Source organism: Emiliania huxleyi, assembly GCF_000372725.1.
Source record: "Emiliania huxleyi CCMP1516 unplaced genomic scaffold EMIHUscaffold_109, whole genome shotgun sequence".
Lineage (NCBI taxonomy): Eukaryota > Haptophyta > Isochrysidales > Noelaerhabdaceae > Emiliania > Emiliania huxleyi.
The window spans coordinates 249,834-269,940 of NW_005201851.1; the positions used below are offsets into that span (position 1 = coordinate 249,834).

General features: G+C 61.8%; 6 protein-coding genes across 6 annotated transcripts in view; 4 read left to right on the forward strand and 2 right to left on the reverse strand.

Annotated features, from left to right (window-relative positions):
- Positions 1–2,883: 2,883 nt before the first annotated feature.
- On the forward strand, positions 2,884–3,749 carry EMIHUDRAFT_223368 (hypothetical protein; the record flags this gene model as incomplete). The annotated part of the gene is made up of 4 exons (XM_005792192.1): positions 2,884–2,948; positions 3,065–3,113; positions 3,193–3,236; positions 3,536–3,749. 4 exons carry the CDS (start codon positions 2,884–2,886, stop codon positions 3,747–3,749), a joined length of 372 nt encoding a protein of 123 aa, XP_005792249.1.
- A 908-nt stretch (positions 3,750–4,657) lies between these two features.
- Positions 4,658–8,280, reverse strand: EMIHUDRAFT_108817 (hypothetical protein; the record flags this gene model as incomplete). Its single annotated transcript, XM_005792193.1, has 9 exons — positions 4,658–4,753; positions 4,852–4,940; positions 5,256–5,409; positions 5,742–5,786; positions 6,523–6,549; positions 7,035–7,108; positions 7,215–7,303; positions 7,776–8,071; positions 8,137–8,280. 9 exons carry the CDS (start codon positions 8,278–8,280, stop codon positions 4,658–4,660), a joined length of 1,014 nt encoding a protein of 337 aa, XP_005792250.1.
- An 870-nt stretch (positions 8,281–9,150) lies between these two features.
- On the forward strand, positions 9,151–10,080 carry EMIHUDRAFT_223371 (hypothetical protein; the record flags this gene model as incomplete). Its single annotated transcript, XM_005792194.1, has 1 exon — positions 9,151–10,080. The coding sequence occupies one exon, from the start codon at positions 9,151–9,153 to the stop codon at positions 10,078–10,080; it is 930 nt and encodes a 309-aa protein (XP_005792251.1).
- Positions 10,081–13,050: 2,970 nt separating this feature from the next.
- On the reverse strand, positions 13,051–14,268 carry EMIHUDRAFT_108819 (hypothetical protein; the record flags this gene model as incomplete). Its single annotated transcript, XM_005792195.1, has 1 exon — positions 13,051–14,268. The coding sequence occupies one exon, from the start codon at positions 14,266–14,268 to the stop codon at positions 13,051–13,053; it is 1,218 nt and encodes a 405-aa protein (XP_005792252.1).
- Positions 14,269–16,461: 2,193 nt separating this feature from the next.
- Positions 16,462–17,740, forward strand: EMIHUDRAFT_454399 (hypothetical protein; the record flags this gene model as incomplete). The annotated part of the gene is made up of 5 exons (XM_005792196.1): positions 16,462–17,184; positions 17,269–17,322; positions 17,389–17,435; positions 17,545–17,564; positions 17,646–17,740. The coding sequence occupies 5 exons, from the start codon at positions 16,462–16,464 to the stop codon at positions 17,738–17,740; spliced, it is 939 nt and encodes a 312-aa protein (XP_005792253.1).
- Positions 17,741–19,122: 1,382 nt separating this feature from the next.
- Positions 19,123–20,107, forward strand: part of EMIHUDRAFT_223376 (hypothetical protein) — a gene marked incomplete at both ends in the record, with an annotated part of 2,570 nt that continues 1,585 nt past the window's right edge. Inside the window, one exon of the mRNA XM_005792197.1 lies at positions 19,123–19,127. Within this exon, the coding sequence (XP_005792254.1) occupies positions 19,123–19,127 (5 nt within the window). The remainder of the gene's footprint in view (positions 19,128–20,107) is intronic.

A 20,107-nucleotide genomic window follows, 5' to 3' on the forward strand; every position in this document is an offset into this window, starting at 1 on the left:
TATGGTCCTCGCATCTCCTCAAGAGAGAGGTCCTGTCCTCACGCATACTGAGGACCTCGTCCACGAGGACCTCTCGTGTCTGATGAGGACCTCTGTGTTTGTGAGGACCTCTCTCCCGCCGACGGACCCCCCAAGTGCCAAGACGTAGCAGCCCAACCGTCGTGCTCCACCCGCGCTGCGCCTTTGCGCTCAGATCGAACGGGGGTACCGATCGCGACTCCCTCGCTCGGTCTCTTTCTTGCTCCCCCAAACCGTCCGCCCCCGACGGAGTCGAGTGACTGCATCAATGTCCTTGTGTAGAATTTTTCTTTTCCTCGGGATGTTGTGCGTGGTCGAGAGAAAAGGGGCCTTGCTTGGTTTTTGAGTCCAAATTCATGCAGCCATTCTTTTTTTGCCAAAAATCTTTCACAGCCCTCACGATTTCTTTTCCTTGTTCTTTCCGGTTCTTGTTTTTAAAACTCCGCTTCTTTCTCCTTTTTCTTTTCTTGGTCGTTCTTCACAGGCAATCGCAGAGCAGGTTGTGAATGAGCTTGCCTGTGGCGGGGGCGGGCGGGTGCACGGAGCTAAGTGCCTCGCCGCCCTCGCAGGAGTCGCTTAGGCGGCTCCCGTGGTGTACCTGTGTTAGTGCCAGTGCGCGCCAGTCCCGTGCCCAGTGTTGTGCGAGGGAGCTTTGTTGTAAAATTCTTTTCGTTTAGGAATTTTTTTACCGTCCTCGCGGGAGTCGCTTAGGCGGCTCCAGTGGTGTACCTGTGTTAGTGCCAGTGCGCGCCAGTCCCGTGCCCAGTGTTGTGCGAGGGAGTTTGCAGTGCCGAGGTGCGACCCAGCAATGCAATACAGCTGTGCGCAGCTGTGTTTCACTTTCACTGGGTTTCAGTCACTGTGTGTGTGCACACAGAGCTGTCGCCGAGGAGCCTGAGGCGCGATTGTTTGCGCACTTTGAAACACTTTGAAACAGCTTGGCTTAGAGACATAGACACGGCCCAGGTCACAGGTGACAGCAGGTCAGAGCTCAAAGGTCAAAGGTCAGAGCTTACTGTTACTCAGCGTGTCACTGTCAGGCACTGAGGCACCGCCACAGGCACCCAGCAGCCCGGGGCCCAGCCCCAGATCGAGCAAGACACAGAGCGCGCCGAGCAGCCCCGCCCTCGGGCCCTTGCCCCCACTACTATTATGCGGCACACTACTATTGTGCGGCTCGGCGTCTGTAACACTGCGTGTCTTGTGCTCTCCGTGGTAAAGCCGCACTGTCTCTCCTCTCTCCGTAGCCGCGTCGGTGTACCACTAGTATGCACCATGCACATGCACGTGTGTTCATTCTTCGAGAAGGTATTTGGCACCGACTCGAACTTCCCACCTTGATGCATCGACGACCAGACAACCCTCACAACCATAACGTCATCAGAACTGCCGCGCTGGCGAGGGGCGATAAGAATACGCCCACGAAGGCACACAGCGTCCTTGAATTCATCGCCGGTGCTTCAGCTTGCCGCGTTGCTTCTTGAGCTCGTCTCCGCTGGGCCCGGACGCAGGAGTGGCACCGGTCAGCGTCGGCCCGTTGCCTCCCCTTTTGGGCTTCGGGTTTTGTGGGAGACGCTTATTCTTCAGCGGGTCCTCGACATGCTTCAGCTTTTTCTTCTGCTTGATGCCGTCCTTCCGCCACTTCTCTAGCTGCGGGTCTTTGAAGCCGTTCTTCTTGCGGGCGGCGTAGTCATCAGCCTCAGCCCTATACTGCGCCGCCTTGCTGTCGCCACAGCCCATCGTCGAAAGCGCACTGAGGGGTGCAATGAAAAAAAATGCGCCGCTTGCGTTCACGGTTAAAAATATAGTGTGTGTGTGTGTGTGTGTGTGTGTGTGTGTGTGTGTGTGTGTGTGTGTGTGTGTGTGTGTGTGTGTGTGTGTGTGTAAAAATGTAGCCGCTCCACCACGCACGTAGGGCTCGCTTGAGTTACGACTGTATAAAACGGATACAGAGGCCAAAATCTGTACTGTACTAGAGCCGTAAGATTTTGATACCCCCAAGCACCCGATTTCCGGAGAATTTCGCGAGTTTCAGAAGATAGATAGATAGATAGATAGATAGATAGATAGATAGATAGATAGATAGATTTCCCCGAGTTTCAGAAGGTTTCTCTAGTTTCCACATGTCACGAGACTACGACACGGACTATGTAGTGAATTCTATGTAGTGCTCGTCCACAGCACCGAGTCAGGATTCATTCGGTTTTGATGACAGCAAATATTGTTAGGGAGCTATTAATGAATGGGCTTTGACAGCTAAACGTTCTTGGTTATGTGCCTACCAGCGAGACCTAACCTTTACAAGGTGTGCACTCTCTTTTTCAGGTGTGCTCACTTGCAGCGTGCGGCATCATGCACACTGTCTGTCTGCACATGCACACGCACGTGGGTTGCTTCTTGTTGCTAGGTCCTCAGGGACTCTCCTCATCTTCTCCCCTACGCAGGTCAGCGGGTGCATCGGGCCATCGGTTCGCCTTTGCGTACAGGTGGCTCACGTCGGAGCGCGACTTTAGCGCGAGGTCTATACACTGCTCCTCAGAAGCGATGGGCCATGAAGCTGACCAATCGGCTGAAGGTCCGCCAACACGAGTTAGCGCATGGAGTTATGGTCCACAACAGGAACTGGCGCGACCTCGCAGGTCGGCGGTGTGCGCATGTCAGCGAAACAGAAAGTTGCTCGTAGACGTAGTTAGTACGAGCCATACGAGACTTTTCGAACGAAGACGAGCGAGGTCCCGCCACGATGCTAGCCGTGCTTGCACAGGAGCCACCCCCTCTGAGCCGCATCCCGTCGGCACCGTGATGGAAGGGGTACTTTGAAGAAAGTGCGCATATTAGTTCCCCCCCCCCCCCCCCCCCGGGAATATGCGCCGGTCTTCGCTCGGCGGGCGTGCAATAACGCGACACGAAACAGTTTTGATTGCGTACAGGTTCCCCACGGCCAGGCCACCGCGGTGTATAAGCTGTGCCAGCTCATGCTCGATCCACAGCGTGCAGCGCGAGCCGCCGAGCCAGGACCACCGACCGCAAGCACCCCGGCCGATAGGGCGCAGCGCGACGGCGAGCGCGTCCCGCTTTCGGCAATGCTCGAGCAGGTCTCACCCCACGAAGCGCCCGCGCCTATTGCGTGCCCTGCATCGCACTTTGTGAAAAGGAGCTCCGCCCGCCGCACAGGTCGAGGCGAATCGAAGGCAAATAGAGGCGCTCGATGCGACCAGGTGCTGGCTCTGCAGCCTCCGTGACCGACTCCTTCAGGCGTGCCAGACCACCCCTCTTTGCACCGCTCATGCTCACGCCTCTCACCGTCTCTTGTCGTCCGTGCAGCAGCGCAGCCCGAGGGCGTCTTCTTCTGAAATCACATCGCAGCAGCAGCAGCAGCAGAAGCGGTGGCGGCGGCATGCCACGATCGCGAGGTGCGCGCCTGCCGCTTGTCCCTCGCCCTTCCTCCCTGCGCCACCGCGGCATCGCGCTCACATCTCCCTGCGCCTCTGCCGCAGCAATGCGCACCCCCTAGCAGGCGGAGGGAGCAAGCGGCCGCGGCTACCCCCGGCAGTGCCGCCGCCGCCCCCTCCTGCGCCGTCTCGTCTTCTCTCGGCGCACCCGCGTACGATCCGCAGCGCTTGAGGGAGTCACGCCTGGTCGTGTTACGTATATGGGCAGAGTCGCTCGCCCAATGGATCGACCACCGCTTCGGATCCTCTCAGATGGCGTGCGTGAGCGCTTACAGGTAGCGTCTGTGCGTGTGCGACGGGTTTGCCTCCCCTCGCCAAGCTTGGTTGTTCATGTCTCGTGAGTGGGGTATTCGCCCTGGGACCCAGCGCTGACTTCTGACTGTCGTTGCGGTCTATCCCTTTCTCGACTGTCTGAGCTTGTGCGTCTTGGGTCCGTGGTTGTGTTTTTGTGTGAGTGGGGTGCCGTGGAGGAGTGGAGTCGTGGAGACCGAGCGCACGACCACGCGAGCAGACACCCGAGACAGGACCTCAGGGGTCAGCACTGCATGCGACTCGTGGAGTCTGCGGGACGATTTTCTCTCTGTCAGCTTTTTTGTTTTCGTTTTTCTTAGAGCTGACCGCACTTACACGATAGAGGGTGTGGATGCTGAGTTGACGGAAATCGAGGGACGCGACCCACCTCGCCACAGACGCGGTCCCGCGCCTCGCCGCTATGACGGCCGCACGACCGCAGCTGCCAGCTCGTGTGCGTGCGGCCGTGTCTTTGTCCCCGGAGTGAATACTCCAACGCGCTCGTCGGTGGCGGCTTCCCTCAACCTGCGCCGCGCTCGGCGAACCTCGAACACTGCTCGGCGACTGCCGGCACACTGTGAGACCGTGGGTGTGAGGTAAAATCACGCTACCAGCGCTTGGCCACATCGGCCCTGAGGTCAAGATCCATCTCCTCTGCTGATGACAACACTTGTCTACTCGCTGGAGCCGAGCAGGAGGGCCCAGCGCACAACCCCTGGTCAACTCAGGGTCCACACCCCGTACGCACGCACCGCCTTGAGGGGGCGGGCATCAGACCTGCACATATCAGACCGCGGTCGGTCAGGGCTGAGAGGCGCCAGCGCCCCCCCCCCCCCCCCTCGCAAGTCGGTAGTCAGGTCAGGAGAAAGAAAAGGGCGCGGGGGTCGCCCTCCGCCTCAGATCTGGAAGCCCTTGCCGACGGGGCCGCTCTCCACGCCGCGCCGGTACTCTTCGGTCTCCCACCGGTCGGGCAGGAAGCCCGCCGCGTACGCCTAGTACCATACCTCCAGAGTACCGAACCCAGTGTGAGTTCAGGTCCGTGGGTGGTGCGGTAGGCCGCGTACGCCTCGGGTAGCGGCGCGCCAGTCACGTGCTTGGCCAGCAGCTCGCCCGCGGCGTTGGCGGCCATGATGCCATACCCAGACAGCCCCGCGCACACGTAAGCTCCTCGCGGCCCTCCTGGGGGAGGAGGGGGGGGAGGAGGGGGGGGGAATGGGAAGGGAAGGGGGGGACCTCGACACCCGCTGGCGCTGTCCGGGAACGGTCCGGCGCGTGGGCCTCGCGGCGGCTGGACAGCAGGCGCACTCTCGACTAGATCTCGGCCAGATCTCAGCTCGACCTCGGCTCGATCTAGATCTCGGCTCGAGCTCGGCTCGATCTCGATCTCGACTAGATCTCGCCCGCCGCAGGGCCGATGAGCGGCAAATTGTCGGGCGCCTTCGAGTAGTAGCCGCCGTCGACCTGTTCACACCCGCCTGCTGTGAAGAACTGCACCTCCCCCCGCGCCCTCTGGGCCGCCGCCGCCGCCCCCCACCGACACGTTTGCCGTCATCGAGCCGTCCTCGCCCAAGTAGCCCCCGAGCGCCGGCACTGCACGCGACAGCGCCCGCAAGGTGAGCTCGGCGAACAGCGAACCGCGCAGCTCCGCCTAGTCCCATACCTCCAGAGTGCCGAATCCAGTGAGGGTTCAGGTCCCGTGGGCTGTGTGGCAGAGAGCGCCTAGTCGACCACCGCCACGACACCCTCCCCCACGCTCCCTGCGCCAGCGCGGCGGAGAGCGACCGCCGCAGCCCCAGTGCAATGTGGTGCTGTGCTATGCAATGCAGTGCGCCAGCGGTGTGAACAGTACACGTATGCACTAGTGAGTGTGGGAGAATCCGTGCCGTGCCGTGCCGTGCCGTGCGCCTCCTCGGCTCCCGCGGCACCGCCGTTCTCTTCCCCTCTCGCTCTCTGTCTCGTCCTCTCTCTTCTCAGCCCAACCTCCTCGGGCGGCTCCCGCGGCACCGCCACATCCGCGTGGATCGCCTCCCAGAGCATGAGCAGCGAGTTATTATTATTATTATTATTAATTATTATTATTATTATTATTATTATTATTGATTAATATTATTATTGACGTGGATCGCCTCCCAGAGCATGAGCAGCGAGTTATTATTGTTATTATTATTGTTATTATTCTTATTATTATTGATTAATATTATTATTGGCGTGGATCGCCTCCCAGAGCATGAGCAGCGAGTGCGGCTTCCCCGGGTAGGGGCGCAGGTGGAAGCCTGGTCACAGCTCGGGGGTGTGGAGAGGCGCTGTTCAGCCGAGCGGGCCGGGGAGGGGCGCAGGAAGGCCTCCGGGCAGCGAGCCGGCGAGGCTCGCCTGTTCACAGCTCGAGGCGTGAAGAGACGCCGTTCACACACACCGGCGAGCCGGCGAGGGGCGCCTCGGCTATACCTCGGCTATCTCTCGGCTATCTCTCGGCTGTATCTCGGCTGTATCTCGGCCATCTCTCGGCTGCGTCTCGGCTGTATCTCGGCTAGATCTCGGCTGCGTCTCGGCTGTATCTCGGCTACATCTCGGCTGTAGCTCGCCTCGAACCCTCCAATCTCGAGCAGCGCCTCCGCCTCCTCCTCGCTCCACGGCAGCGTAACCTGCAATAAGAACATACTCACACAATCAGACAAAGGGTACAAACAGTGTAGTCTCCCCCATCTTCACGGCAGAGCGTGGCCGGGTCAGTCCACACAACCATCGGCGCGTCGCCAGGCACCGCGGAGAGGTCGTCCCGCAGCACCGCCTGCAGCAGAAAAGGGGGGGGCGCCCCCCACACGCGCGTCGACAGAGGGGGGGCGCGGCATGCGCAAGTCTCCTCGTCACGCCGCGGCGTCCTTGGCGTGCACTTCGTTCTGTAGCGGCAGCTCCCGCCCGCCGCCGCCCTCGCCGCCGCCGCCGCGCAGCAGCGCGTCAACCACGCCGGCATACGGACCTGCAGCGTCGATACACCTTCTCTCACACATCGCATCGTGCCCCGTTGTCTATTCTGTGTCTGTCTCGTACGGGCCTGCAGTGTTGGGCACTTCTCATCGCGTCATGCCCCAACGTCTGCGGTGACCTTGACAGTGCCGGTCCCGTGTGTCTCGTGTCTGTCTCTGTGTGTGTGTGTGTGTGTGTGTGTGTGTGTGTGTGTGTGTGAGAGAGAGAGTGTGTGTGTGTGTGTGTACACTCCATTCAATGCGCTCTCTGGGACGGGCCTGCAGCGTTGATCACCGCCCCAGTCCGCACCTCCAGCGGCTCCGACTCGCCGGGCACCGACAGCAGCGCCGCCTCGACCTTGCCGTCGGACGCGGTGCGAACGCCTTGCAGCGAGGAGGGGAGCAGCCCTAATCTCCCCATATCTCAAACGCCTTGCAGCAAGGAGAGGATCTCCCCATATCTCCCCATATCTCCCCAGATCTCGAGCACCTTGCAGCGAGGAGGGGATCAGCGTGGCGGCGCCCGCGTCGCGCGCCTTGGAGAGGAGCTCCATGCCCATCTGCTGGGCCGACATCCACCTGTTCGGGGAGATGTGGGGAGATCTGGCGAGATCTGGCGAGATCTGGCGAGATCTGGCGAGATCTGGCGAGATCTGGCGAGATCTGGGCCGACACCCACCTGTCTGTTCTGTGAGTCACTGAGTGCCTTGCCTTGTCTGGTCTGTGTGTCGTCATCCCCGTCTTGCTACAATCTCGGCTACATCTCGGCTACATCTCGGCTGTATATCGGCTGTATATCGGCTGTATCTCGGCTGTCTCTCGGCTGTCTCTCGGCTGTCTCTCGGCTGTCTCTCGCCCCGCGCGAGATGCGACCAGCAGCGAGCTCGCGTCTGCCGCCAGGAAGGGAGGGAGGCTGCCCACGTACGCCTGCACCGCCTCGCGACCGGAGAAGAGCATCGCAGCCGGCCCATCGCCCCCTCCTCCTCCTCCTGCTGCTGCTGCTGCTGCTGCTGCTGCTGCTGCTGCTCCGGTCGGCGCATCATGCCGGTACCGCAGTCCGTGCGAGGCGTCGCTAAAGTGGCTCACTCCGCCGCAGCTGGCGAGGCCCGGGTCGGAGAGGGCGAGGGCGTGCTGCGCTGCGCCCTCCTCGCTCGCCGAGAGGAACCAGTACCCTCGCCGGTTGAGCCCGAACGCGTTGTCGCACTCGGCGGCCCGCGCCTCGAGCAGGTCGACCGAGCGCTGCATGAAGGCCGTCAGCGGGACCGATCCGGGGAAGAAGTTGCGGTAGCACTCGGTCGAGAGCGAGGAGGTGTGGGAGAGCGGCGGCCGGCTGTCGACGAGCAGCACCTAGCGGCGGAGCGGCAAGGCTCTTGGGTGGGACCGGACCGTCAGTGCTCGGTGTGGCGCCGCACCGAGGCGCCGCTGCGCGCGAGGTAGTGCGCGCACGAGACACCAGCGATGCCGGCGCCGCAGACCACAGCGTCGTAGCTGCGTCTGCCGGCCTCGGAGGCGAGCGTGCGGGCGCCGCGGCTCAATGGCGGGAACGAGGCCCGCATCGTGTACCTTTTTGAAAAAGAATTCAAATGTTTGGCTCTGATATTGCGGTGGGGCGGACGTACCGAGCGAAGAGCCGAGCGGAAGGAGGACGGGGAAGATGACTCAGAGGAGGACAACCAGTGGAAATTCAGTTGTCAGATGTCACGATGCATCCGAAGGGGACCCCAGCGCCGGCATCATCCGTAGAGGCACGAGTGTTCGAAGAGAGAGTGGACCTGAGCAACAACATGACCTGGAGGCAAATGATCGGAGTGGGAGTCAGAAATGTGGTCCTTGCGCGAGGGGAGCTCGATAGACTCGAGGGGCCAGGATACGCCGCAAGGAGGACGGAGTTGCGCCGAGAGGCGAAAGAAGCCGCGAGAACAAGGGACCGGCAGGCGGCGGCGTCGCAGGACGAGGCAGAAGAGAACGACGCGACAGAGGAGGAAGTGACAAGGGAGAGAACGACGAGAGTGGGACGGCCGCGAGGTGGCATGAAGGTTGCAGCGAGAAGCGGCGAGAGACTGCGAAAAGAGATACGAAGAGGCAGACTCCCCAGGGTGGGCGACGGCTAGCGCATCACACCTGCCCTCGGAACACTGTGTCCGAGTCGAGGCGTGTGCTTGCCGGTCGACGGCCGCGCGCGGTTGGCATTGTGACGAGGGTTGCGCAGCCGCGGCGCGCCCGCCATGGTTCGGCGCGGCGCGCCTACCAGCGGCAATTGTCGAGGCACGGGAACGCTTACCCGGGGTATCAATAAATAACAAGGCTGTGAACAGTGCCCAAAGGATGTCCACCTCGAGTGCCCACATCGATCCTGTCGCTCCACCGTGCTTTCTCCCGCGCTGTGGCAATCTATGGCGTTCAAGGCTCGTGCCCCCTCCACACCTATGGCCTCGCAAAGCTTGTCGCGCTGCCGGCGCGGTCTTGCGGTGGCACGGAATAGCTCGTGCCCGGCGCATGCGTGGATCGACGCTGTTGCGCCGCTGCTACTCGAGCCACAGATGACATTCATCAACGCTGGCGCCAACAAGGGCTATCAGGTCGCAGAGTTTCTGCAGCGCTTCCACTCAGCAGCTGCTGCTTCCGCCGGCTGGCGCACCAACGCGGATTGGCTGGCAGCGATCAAGGCGTTCCGGCCGCACGGGGTCCTCACGTCGTGTGGCGTGTGCATGACGTGCCAGTCGCCAGCCCCAGCCGTCCGCCTGCATGCGCCCTCAGTGCGGGTGCACGCCTTCGAGCTCACTGCGTGCAACCACTGGCTGCTGAAGAACCTCTTTGAGAGATTGTCTGTCCCAGGGATCGCGCACCACGTCGCCGTCACGAATCGCAGCGGTCTCGTCTACGGACCGTCGCGCTGCGGAGGCGGCGACGAGGGCGCCTCGGCGCTGATGCGCAATGCGCCTGGCCGGTGGAACAACCCGCAACCGGCCACCTCGGTGGACGACTTCTGCGCCAAGCACGGGCTGGACAAGGTGCACTGGCTGGCCGTGGACACAGAGGGCTTCGACGCGCTGGTTCTCGAGGGAGCGCAGGCCATGCTGGCATCTCGAAAAATCGACGTCGTCGAGTTTGAGTACCACGATCGCGTCGGCTACTGGCGCCCGCGCTTCGAAGAGAAGCGCACCCTCAAGAGGTCTCTGGACGCGCTCCACGCGGCGGGGTATGAGTGCTTCTGGCAGGGCAACGACGGCCGCCTTGCATCGGTCACGCCCGCGGGCTCGACGTCGTGGTGCTCGCCCGGCGGGGTGGGCTGGAGCAACCTGGTGTGCTCCAGCGTGCCGCGCATCGTCGCCAAGCTCCAGTCGCTCGCGGTGTGACCGTGCAACCCGCGGAAGTTTGGCAGGGGTGCGGACTAAGACTGGCGCGGTGCGGAAATACGAATCGCAGCAAAAGTAAGGAATAAAGGTCTAAAGGAGCCGCCCGCCCCCGCACCTAGAGGTTAGACAGCGTCCTAATCTAAATCTGAGGATTGAGGATTGAGGCATCGCTTCAGTGAGGCCAAATTGCGCCAAAGTGAGTTTATATGGATGTGTGAGAACGGTATACGTACGGGACCCCGCGAGGGAGGCACGCGGACCGACTCGTGGGGACTCTGCTGCACGCCGTTCCACACGTTTCTCTCAGCGTGAGCGAGACGTGGAAGAGTGCCACCGTCGGGTAGCTGGGACGGGTCGGCCCGGAGCATCAGAGTACAAACAAAACAACTCTCTCTCAGAGTATTGCAATAACTGAGTAAGTAGGCCGTCGTGTTCGCGGCGAGCCAAAGAAAGATCGACTTGCATATCGATTTCGACTCGACGGGCGCATGCAGGCATCACGTCTCCATTGGCATTGCTCGCGCCTTGCACGCGCAAGGGACGTGAAAGCCCGGGAGCACTTGGAGCCCAGGACCGGGGAGCTAAGAAGCGCAAACACTTGCGGAAAATTTTCTTCTTTTAATTTAACACGTGTCTCGTCGGGGCATCCACAAGATTGTTGCCCAAATGAATACATTCGTCCCGCCCGCGTTCGCCATGGCCGTCGTCTTGGCTCAGTCGTTCATCACCACGGCGGCGGCGACGATCACCGTGTCGCGCAGACAGTACGCCTCTGCTGTCGCGCAGACACACGCCTTTGTGGCCGCCGGAGCTTGTGCCGTGGCCGCACCTCGGCGTAGCGACGCCGGCGGCTGTGAGGCTGCGGTCATGCCACAGAAGCAGTATGTCTATCGGGCAAATCTTTGCCAGCTCAAGCACGAGGTCAGCACCACGTCCTTGATCTCGACAGCACGCTGCCGTGGCCAGCGAGTGGGGCAGCTTGGGTGGAAGGTGCGCTACGCTACCCCGGAGCGAGGCTCTTTCGTGTTGTCAGCGCTCCCCAGTTCCTTGAGAGTGGCCTTACCGCCAACTTCATTGACGAGTTTGTCTCTCTCGAGGCCTCTTATTACGGCCAGGTCATGAGCGAGCGCGAGTTTGCAGCCGCACTAGTTGCGGGACGAGCCTTCTAGGTAGGGGCGCCGGACGGGCCGCACGCTGCTGAGCGCTGCTGGCAGCCGCAGGCAGGAGGCCAGCCGCATAGAGCCGTATTCCATACACACACAGGTGCCCGGAGCTCGCATGGGGTTCGTTCGGAGTGTATGCACCGCTCCCTGCTTGTGTTAGATTTTTTGCAATACCAAGCAAGTCAAATGAGGAGTTGCGGGTGTGTGGTGAGGCTGCCGCGCGCCCGCATGCCCAGAGCCTCACGCAAGAACACATCACCGAAGCTTCGGTCTTCTTTCTGGCGCGCCTGTCAGAGAAAATTCAAAAGCACGTTCAGTTACAAGAAGGATTTCCTCAGCACCCATGATTCCGGGCAAGAACGCCACGTAACCCATAATATTCCGGGTCTTGGTGAGCCTACTCTCGAGGCGTTGCGAATAGCGCCGCTGCGAGCAGTGCACTGTACTGCAAGCAGCAGCGCGCCAAAACGCCCCAATCCGCGCGCTGCATCAGGCCGTGCAAGGCGAGCAGCCGCCTCCACCGTTGACCGAGCAACCCGACGGCGGCAAGCAAATATTGCGATCGGGGCGAATCGGATCGTAACATTTGGCGTGGAGAGGCGGTGCGAGGCGCGTGGAGGCGCGCGAGCGGCGGGAGAGCAATGCGCGGTGCGTCGGGTGGCATGGCGAAGGCGGCGATGGCGAGGAGGCGAGGAAATTCCGCAATGCACCGTGAGCGTCGATTTCTCGGGCCTTGTGCAGGATCTCGTGGCGAATCTCGTGTGTGCATGCGTGTTACGTTAGGCTATCAAAGTACCTGCGCTGCACCGCGGCGCGAACCCACGGGTCCACTGGCGGTCCCCTCATTATCATTCAGTACAGCTCCGGTCAAAAAACACTCTGCCCGAACGCCGGCCTGGGGTGGTGTGGAGTCACCGGCGCGCTGCGTTAGTCATGGGGAGTCACTGACGCGTGGAGGCGGAGGGAATGTAGTAGGGTGGGGGGACCGGACACCGTCGGGTTGTTTCAAGCCACGCAGGACACGTGCCAGCGGCCGTTCATGACCGTTACATGACGTTATAAAAGTTGAAATTACCGTTACAACCTCAATGACCGTTACGACCGTTACGACCGTTACATTGACTGATGTGGTGCCGTACCTGCCCGTGGTGCCGTGTTCGCCGGGTGGTGCCGGGCGGTGCCGGGGGATCCTGGAATTTCCCACATAAGTACTGATTGAAATTCGATGAATTTCACATACGTGCAAATTAATTCATTTGCGTCGTGCCGTGTTCGCCGTGTTCGCCGTGTTCGCCGTGTTCGCCGGGTGGTGCCGGGTGGTGCCGGGTGGTGCCGGGTGGTGCCGGGTGGTGCCGGGTGGTGCCGGGTGGTGCTGGGCGAAATCGGTGACCTGAGCTCAAAATCGCTCAAAATCGCTTCGCTTGACCCCGCTGCTCTATGCCTTGCGCGGCTTGAACAAACCCCCGTTAGTAGGAGCGGTCCGGCGCGGCCCCGAGACCTCCACCGACCTTTCGCGGGTTGTTTTGCGCGGGAGAGAGGCCCGCCCGTAGCGTGTACGTTAGCTGCCCTTTTCGCAACGCCGGCCGAAGGCAAGGCAACGCAAGGCAAGGCAAGGCAAGGCAAGGCAGAAGACCCCGCACCCGGGATCCCGGGACCCTCAGGCGTGACGCGCTAGCTTTCTAACCATCCCTACAATTGTATCGTAAAGCCGTACTCAAGAGAGAGCAGCGCAAAGGAGGACCTTTGAGCTTTGTCCATCACGTCAGTGTACTCGAAGTGTACGTGGCCAGTGCGTGCACCGAGCTGCTCACGGGACGCCGTTGCGATTGACCCAGATCTCGTTGAGACGCGACGGGCCAGAGTACGCGGCGTGATCAAAGCCCTGTGCGCGCAGCAGGCTGCGTATTTGCTCGTTGACGGACTCGATGAGGAAGACGGACACGTGGATGGCCCAATCCATGCCCTCGAGCACCGAGAGCTCGGCGCCCTCGACGTCGAGCGACCAGAAGTCAACGCGCGCCACGCCCATCGCCTTGAGCACGCGCCCAATCGGCACCGCGCGCACGCGATAGCTGTCGCCGCCCGCGCCGCCGATTACCTTGCCGCAGCATCCGTGCCCCGAGAAGCTGAGCGTCTGTGTGCTCGCGCCAAGCGCCGCCTCGAGACGCCATGCGAGCGGGCGGCGCGTGAAGAGGCCCGCAAAGTTGAGAGGCGACGCCTCGACCATCAGCCCGCGCCACCCGAGGTGACGCTCAAAGAAGAGCGAGTTCGAGCCGTCCGCGGCGCCGTTGAGCCCGCCGACCTCGATGAAGAATCTGTCGCGCTTCTGGGCAAAGTACGTGCGGTAAATGTGGTGCGCGTCTGCGAGAAAGTAGTGCTTGGCAAAGTCGGACTCGTACGCAGTGCGCTCGTGCGCGGGCGCGGACACATCGGGCGCGACCACGACGCTCGCGCTCGCGGCCGCGACGGGCGCGTACAGCAGCAGCGGCGCGTCTGGGTCCGCCTCGACAAGCACTTTTCGCAGGCTCAGCCGGCGCAGCCGCTGCTCGGCTTGCTGCAGGCGGCGCTGCGGCGCGGGTGCGAGTGTGCACTCCAGGGAGGAGCAGCTCAAAGCCTGCACGCCGCCCGCGTACACGCTCGCCTTTGGCTCACGCAGCAGCCGAGCCGTGCACACGACACTCGAGAGGTTTTGAGCTGCCAGGGCTGAGGCTGCACGGCGTGGCATGAAGAGGTCAGCGTCGCCAAACGAGAGCAGTGTTGAGTGGCCGTAGCCGCGCGCTTGGCAGTCGAGCCGAGATGCTGCGCAATTGACTGCGCTGCAGCGTGGCCACCGGGCACACAAGTCCACTGCCTGCTTTCTCGGAAATGAGCACTGGCCAGGTACTGGCGGAGGGTCCATGCACCCTCGCTGCTTGCCGCCGGTGAGACAGCGACCGACGCAGTCGGCCTTGTGTGCCGGTATGCACGCGACATCGGTGTCCTCGACAATCGAGGCGGAGAGCAGGAGCGTGTAGAGGGCCGACATGTGCGCACCAACCAGCGCCGTCGCGCGCGCGCGCGAGAGAGAGAGACAGATACACACAGAGCGCCGACCGAGCCGCCGACGAGATCAGAATTTATTTCTCCCTGGCCTCTGCCAGGGGCCCCTCCACTCGCCTGCACCTGCTCGAACCCTGAGCACTGTGCAGCGTTGCACGCGTTGCATGAATGCACGTTGAGTTGTACGAAGGTGGTAGTAATTATTGTCTTGAGTATTGCGCGTCTCTCGACCGAGAGCGCTAGCCTCTACCCCTTCGGTCCGTCGAATCTCGGCGCGGCAGATGCGACGCCGAGACTGACAAAACCTCCCTGGTGGTGGGCTGCTGAGCCTCCCCCACACACGAGAACACCACAGGGACACCCGTGACACCCTAGACAACAGAGGGAGAGAGAGAGAGAGAGAGAGAGTCCGACGGAGGAAAGTGGCGGCTACCCCGTACGCGAAAACTTTTTCTTTTTCGCGATGCATGTCAGACGCTGTCACGCCGACTGCTGCTCGTCGTCGTCGTTGAGACGGACGAGGGAAGATGGCAAGACCTCCCGCGCTCGCTTCCTCGTGTCGCTCGACGCCTACATCACGCCGCCCGGCTGTCACGACCGCGGCCGGCGCGACGGCTCAGTGCGACTCGTCGTCTTCAAACGGGCGAGGACCGGATCCACCTGGCTTCGCAAGGAGCTTCAGTCCGTGCCCTTCGTCCAGCTCGAGTTCGAACTCCCAACTCCCATCCCCATGCGCCTCAGTCAGACCTCGGTGTGGTGGAGCCCGGTTGGTTGCTGCCTATGAGATGGAAAATTGTGGGACATCGAGAGTGCGTGCTTTACAGCCTCCTACTCTGTGTGTTTTAATTACAATTCTCTCGTAACCCTCAGTCTGTAGTGAGACTTTGGTGGCCCTGTAAGAGTGAGTTGATCGAAAAATCATCGTCTGTAGTACCCCGTCAGTCATTATGAACCATTACTACTCATCCGCGGTTGGATGTTGCCACCTATTGAGAGATATGGAAGATAGTATCGAAAGATTTGTGCTTGAGTGCTCCACCTAAGGACCTTTCCTCTCCGACCGCCCCGGCTAGTTTCCGAGGTCGCTCGACGCAGATTTCTTCTTTCATTTGCCAAGTGCCCGGCCCGCTGGGTTTGACGTGAGGAGGCGAATGAAGATACAACTTACTACGAACATCAAGGAGGACAACTTACCACGTACATCCTACCGAGTGAGGAGCACCTTCCCTGTGAATGCATAACATCAACACTGTGAATGCATAACATCAATCAATGACGTCATTATGAATCATTACTACGATCATCTTCAGCTCCAAAAGTGCACCTCATGCTTGCTTGCTTGGGATTTGGCGAGTCAGAGCCGTCTCTCGACAGCCACGCTCGCGGAATCGTACAGACGGAGCTCATCCTCACGATGCGGCGCACGTGCTGTGTTCATGAGGACCTCTCGAGTGAGGACCTCAGATCTGTTCGGTGAGGACCTCAGTCTGTGTGAGGACCTCTTCTCACTCACACCGTTGTGAGCTGCCCCGACCTCCAGCCACTATTGGTGCAACACTATTGCAATACAGACAGTGTGCTCAGCCCGCGTCTGAGGGTAGGCCCAGGGTAGACGTGGCTCCTTCCCTCCTTCACTCCCGTGTGCGCCTCGGTCAGACCTCGGCGTGTGCAGCGCGGTGCTGTGCCTCTTGAGAGATATGGAATGATGTGTATGGACATTATCGAAATGTTTGTGCAAGAGCTGGGCTTCTTACGCATGGGATCTTCTGTCAGCTAAACTTGGAGGAGTGCGGTCATTACAACACGAAGACTTCTTTTTTCGCGATGCGGGGCACGCGATGTGTTCACGAGGACCTCTCGTTCTGTTCCGTGAGGACCTCTCCGCGAGGACCTCTTGTCACTCCCCACTGTGTGGGCTGCCCCGACCTCCAGCCACTACAGACAGTGCTCAGACCGAGGGTAGGCCGACGGTAGACGCGTGGCTCCTCTCCCTCCTGCTCCTCCACTCTCCCATCCCGCATGCGCCTTGCTTGGTCAGACCTCGGAGCAGCGGTTGCATGAGAGAGACGATATATGTATAACATATCGAAACTATTGTGCATCTGGGAAAGCGACGATCGTCGTGTACATGCACATCCTTTCTTTTTTCTTTCACGCGCGAAATTCTTTTTCGCGATGCATGTCAGACGCTGTCACGCGTTTGCTCGTTGAGACCGGACTTCGAGCGAAGATGGCAAGCCCTCCCACGCGCTTCCTCGTGTCGCTCGACGCCTACATCACGCCGCCCGGCTGCCTCGACAGCGGCCGGCGCGACGGCTCAGTGCGACTCGTCGTCTTCAAACGGGCGAGGACCGGGTCCACCTGGCTTCGCAAGGAGCTCCAGTCCGTGCCCGGCGTCCAGCTCGAGTTCGAGCCGTTCACCGACGGCCGGCCGGCGCAGCACTGTCCGCCTGCGTTCTTCACTGCGGCGCTGACGATGGCCACTCACCGGCGGCTCCGCTGCGTCGCTGCGAGGGACCGTGAGCGGAGCTGCTACTGGCGGCGACACTGCAACGCGAGTCTGCTGCCGCCGTGGCGAGGCCGCGAGCGGCCACTCGTCGCGGGCGTCGTGCTCAACCCAGCCTACGCGCCGGGCGCAGACTGGGACGCCATCGCGAGAGGCGCGACGATCGGCGGCCCTCCGCTGCGCACGGTTTGGCTCTGCCGCACAAACCTGATCAAGATGGCGATGAGCGACCTCCGCCGCCTCGCCAAGCGGCGGCTGCGCGCCGCCACCGCGTCCGGCCCGCCCCTCGACTCGCCGGCCGCCTCCTCCTCGCTAGACTCCTCCTCGCTCCTCAACGGAACTGTGGCACCTGCTGCTTTGCTCGCCAAGGCCGCCGAGGCGCTCTCGCGGCAGACGGTGTGTGCTCACGGCCCCCGGGGCGTCCCTCGGCGGTTCCACTGTTGATCTGAGACTGAGAATGATGCATGTTAAGCGTCGCAGGTGCTTCACGGCCCGTGGGCGTCGCTCGGCGCGGGCGGGAGGCCGAGCGGGATGGTACTGCTCTCGAGGACCCGCCGCGGCACTAACTAAGGAATTCGACGCAATTAATTAACGAATTAGGTGCTGCTCTACGAGGACCTGCAGCGGCAGCGGCTCCTCGCGCTCCGGTGTGCTCACCTACCTGACCACTCACTAATCACTTGTTGATGAAGTAATTGGCTAACGAGTTAGGTCCGTGCTGACCTACCTCGGATAAGTAATTGGCTAACGAGTTAGGTCCGTGTTGACCTACCTCGGCGACACCGCGCACACCGAGGCACAGTCCGCGGCGACCTGCTAGGAGCCTTCACGGAGCCTTCTAGCAGCCGTTCGCGTAGGCGTCGCCTCCGAGCCGGGCCCTGCCCGCGAGCTGGAGCGGCAGGCGGCGCTGGAGGCGCGCGCGGCCGAGGACGCGGCGACCGCCACTAATTGATTGATGAGTGGAGGAGGTAATGAAGTCATTACTTAACTCAGGCGCGCGGCGAGGATGCGGCTACCACCACGCACTGGGCCAAGGCGCCCGAGGCCTCTGCGGCACACGTCTCTCCAGCGGCTTGGAAGCAAGCAAGGCTGCCTGCTTCTGCTAGGCGCCCGAGGCCCTGTGCGGCACGTCTCTCTCGCTCGCCGCCTGCGACGCCTTCGAGGCGGAGAGCGCGGCGCGGAGCTGCCTCCGCGCCCAGCTCCGCTCCCCCGTCCCCGTGCCCTTCTCTTTCCCGCGCGGCGGCGGCGGCCTCTCGGCCAGCGGCTGGTGCACCGCCCTCCCTCTGCTCGACGAGGCGTCACCTGCACACTCGCGCTCCTGCGATTCACTAACCGCCTTTCATCACGAGTCGTTAATGGGTAGGCGCCGTGCCACACTGTCGCGCTGGCCTGCTACTAGCTAATCACCTGTTCACTCGTGAGCTGTTCATCGACACAGTCCTCGTGCCACTCCCGCTCGCCCCTCGAGCTGCTCGGCCTCGCTCGCCCGGCTGCCTCGGGGGGCGGGGCCCGCCGGAGAAGCGCGACGCGTGGGCCGGCGGTGCTCGAGGCGGGACAAGAAGCGGGCGGGGGAGCCGGGGCTTCTACACACAAGGCCGAGGAGGAGGAGGAGGAGGCGTGGATGGTGTGATCAATCTGAACAACTGACGGCTGATGATAAGTAGTCTGCGGCGTGGCGGGAGGCGTGGCGGGTCGGCGCCGTCCGCTTCGTCCTCCTGACGCGCGCACGCTCGGCCTCGACGACTCTGGCCCACCTCCTCAACCGTCACCCGCTCGTCACTTGCCGGTGTTCACAGCTAGAGGTGTGAAGAGACTCCTTAGCCTTTACCCGCTCGTCACTTGCCGGTGTTCACAGCTAGAGGTGTGAAGAGACGCTGTTCACACCTCCTCAGCCTTCACCCGCTCGTCACTTGCCGGTGTTCACAGCTAGAGGTGTGAAGAGACTCCTTAGCCTTTACCCGCTCGTCACTTGCCGGTGTTCACAGCTAGAGGTGTGAAGAGACGCTGTTCACACCTCCTCAGCCTTCACCCGCTCGTCACTTGCCGGTGTTCACAGCTAGAGGTGTGAAGAGACTCCTTAGCCTTTACCCGCTCGTCACTTGCCGGTGTTCACAGCTAGAGGTGTGAAGAGACGCTGTTCACACCTCCTCAGCCTTCACCCGCTCGTCACTTGCCGGTGTTCACAGCTAGAGGTGTGAAGAGACGCTGTTCACACCTCCTCAGCCTTCACCCGCTCGTCACTTGCCGGTGGGGAGAAGAGAGAGCCGTGTGAGGTCGCGCAGCTGAAGGGGTGGACGGGGCGTCCTCTTCACACTAGCTGTGAACAGGTGGGAGATGTGGTCCAACTCGACGACAGCTGTGAACGGCGCCTCTTCACACCTCTAGCTGTGAACAGGTGGGAGATGTGGTCCAACTCGACGACAGCTGTGAACGGCGCCTCTTCACACCTCTAGCTGTGAACAGGTGGGAGATGTGGTCCAACTCGACGACAGCTGTGAACGGCACCTCTTCACACCTCTAGCTGTGAACAGGTGGGAGATGTGGTCCAACTCGACGACAGCGTTCGAGCTGCGCACACACCTGCGGGCCCCGCCAGTAGTAGCAGTAGTAGTAGTAGCAGTAGTAGTAGTAGTAGTAGTAGTAGGAGTAGTAGCAGTAGTAGTAGCAGTAGCAGTAGTAGTCGTCGTCGTCGTCGTGGGGGGTAGTGTGTAGTAGTGGTGCCAAGATCTAGGGTCGCCGCCCTTCCCCCACCCATGTACACCCGACGCCAGGCTGCTGAGAGGGAGGCGAGGGGTGTGGACCCCTCGGGGAGGGGGGAGGGGGAGTGCCTGGGGGTGTGTGGGCCCTAGGTCCCGAGCCGCGCGGCGGCGCTCGCCGACGTGCCAAGCTACGCGCGCCGCTACTTCGGCGCCTGCCTCACCCCGGCTTGCGGCTTCAAGCTGCTGCCTGGCCAGCTCCGCCTCCTAGAAGCGGAAGCCGTGTTCCTTGTACTCCAACCCGCGCTCGAGAGGAGGACACGTGTTCGGCTGTGCCGTGCTCATACTGTGCTCTGAGGACTCGAGAGGACACCGCACAACACCGTCCTCCCGCCCCGATGTTTGCGTCTTCAGCACGGCAGGCTCCGCGCGCCCCCGCCCCGAGGTGCGGCGTATGTTCCTTGCAGGCTCCGCCCGCCGTCCCGCATGGGCGACTCGCTGGGCGAGGAGACGAGGGGGCAGGTGTCCGCTCACCCACGCACGCACCGGTGAACTGAATGCGCGCCGTGCCGGCTCCCGCTTGTGACCGGGTGTGGAGATGCGACCGACGCGCCACGGCTGCC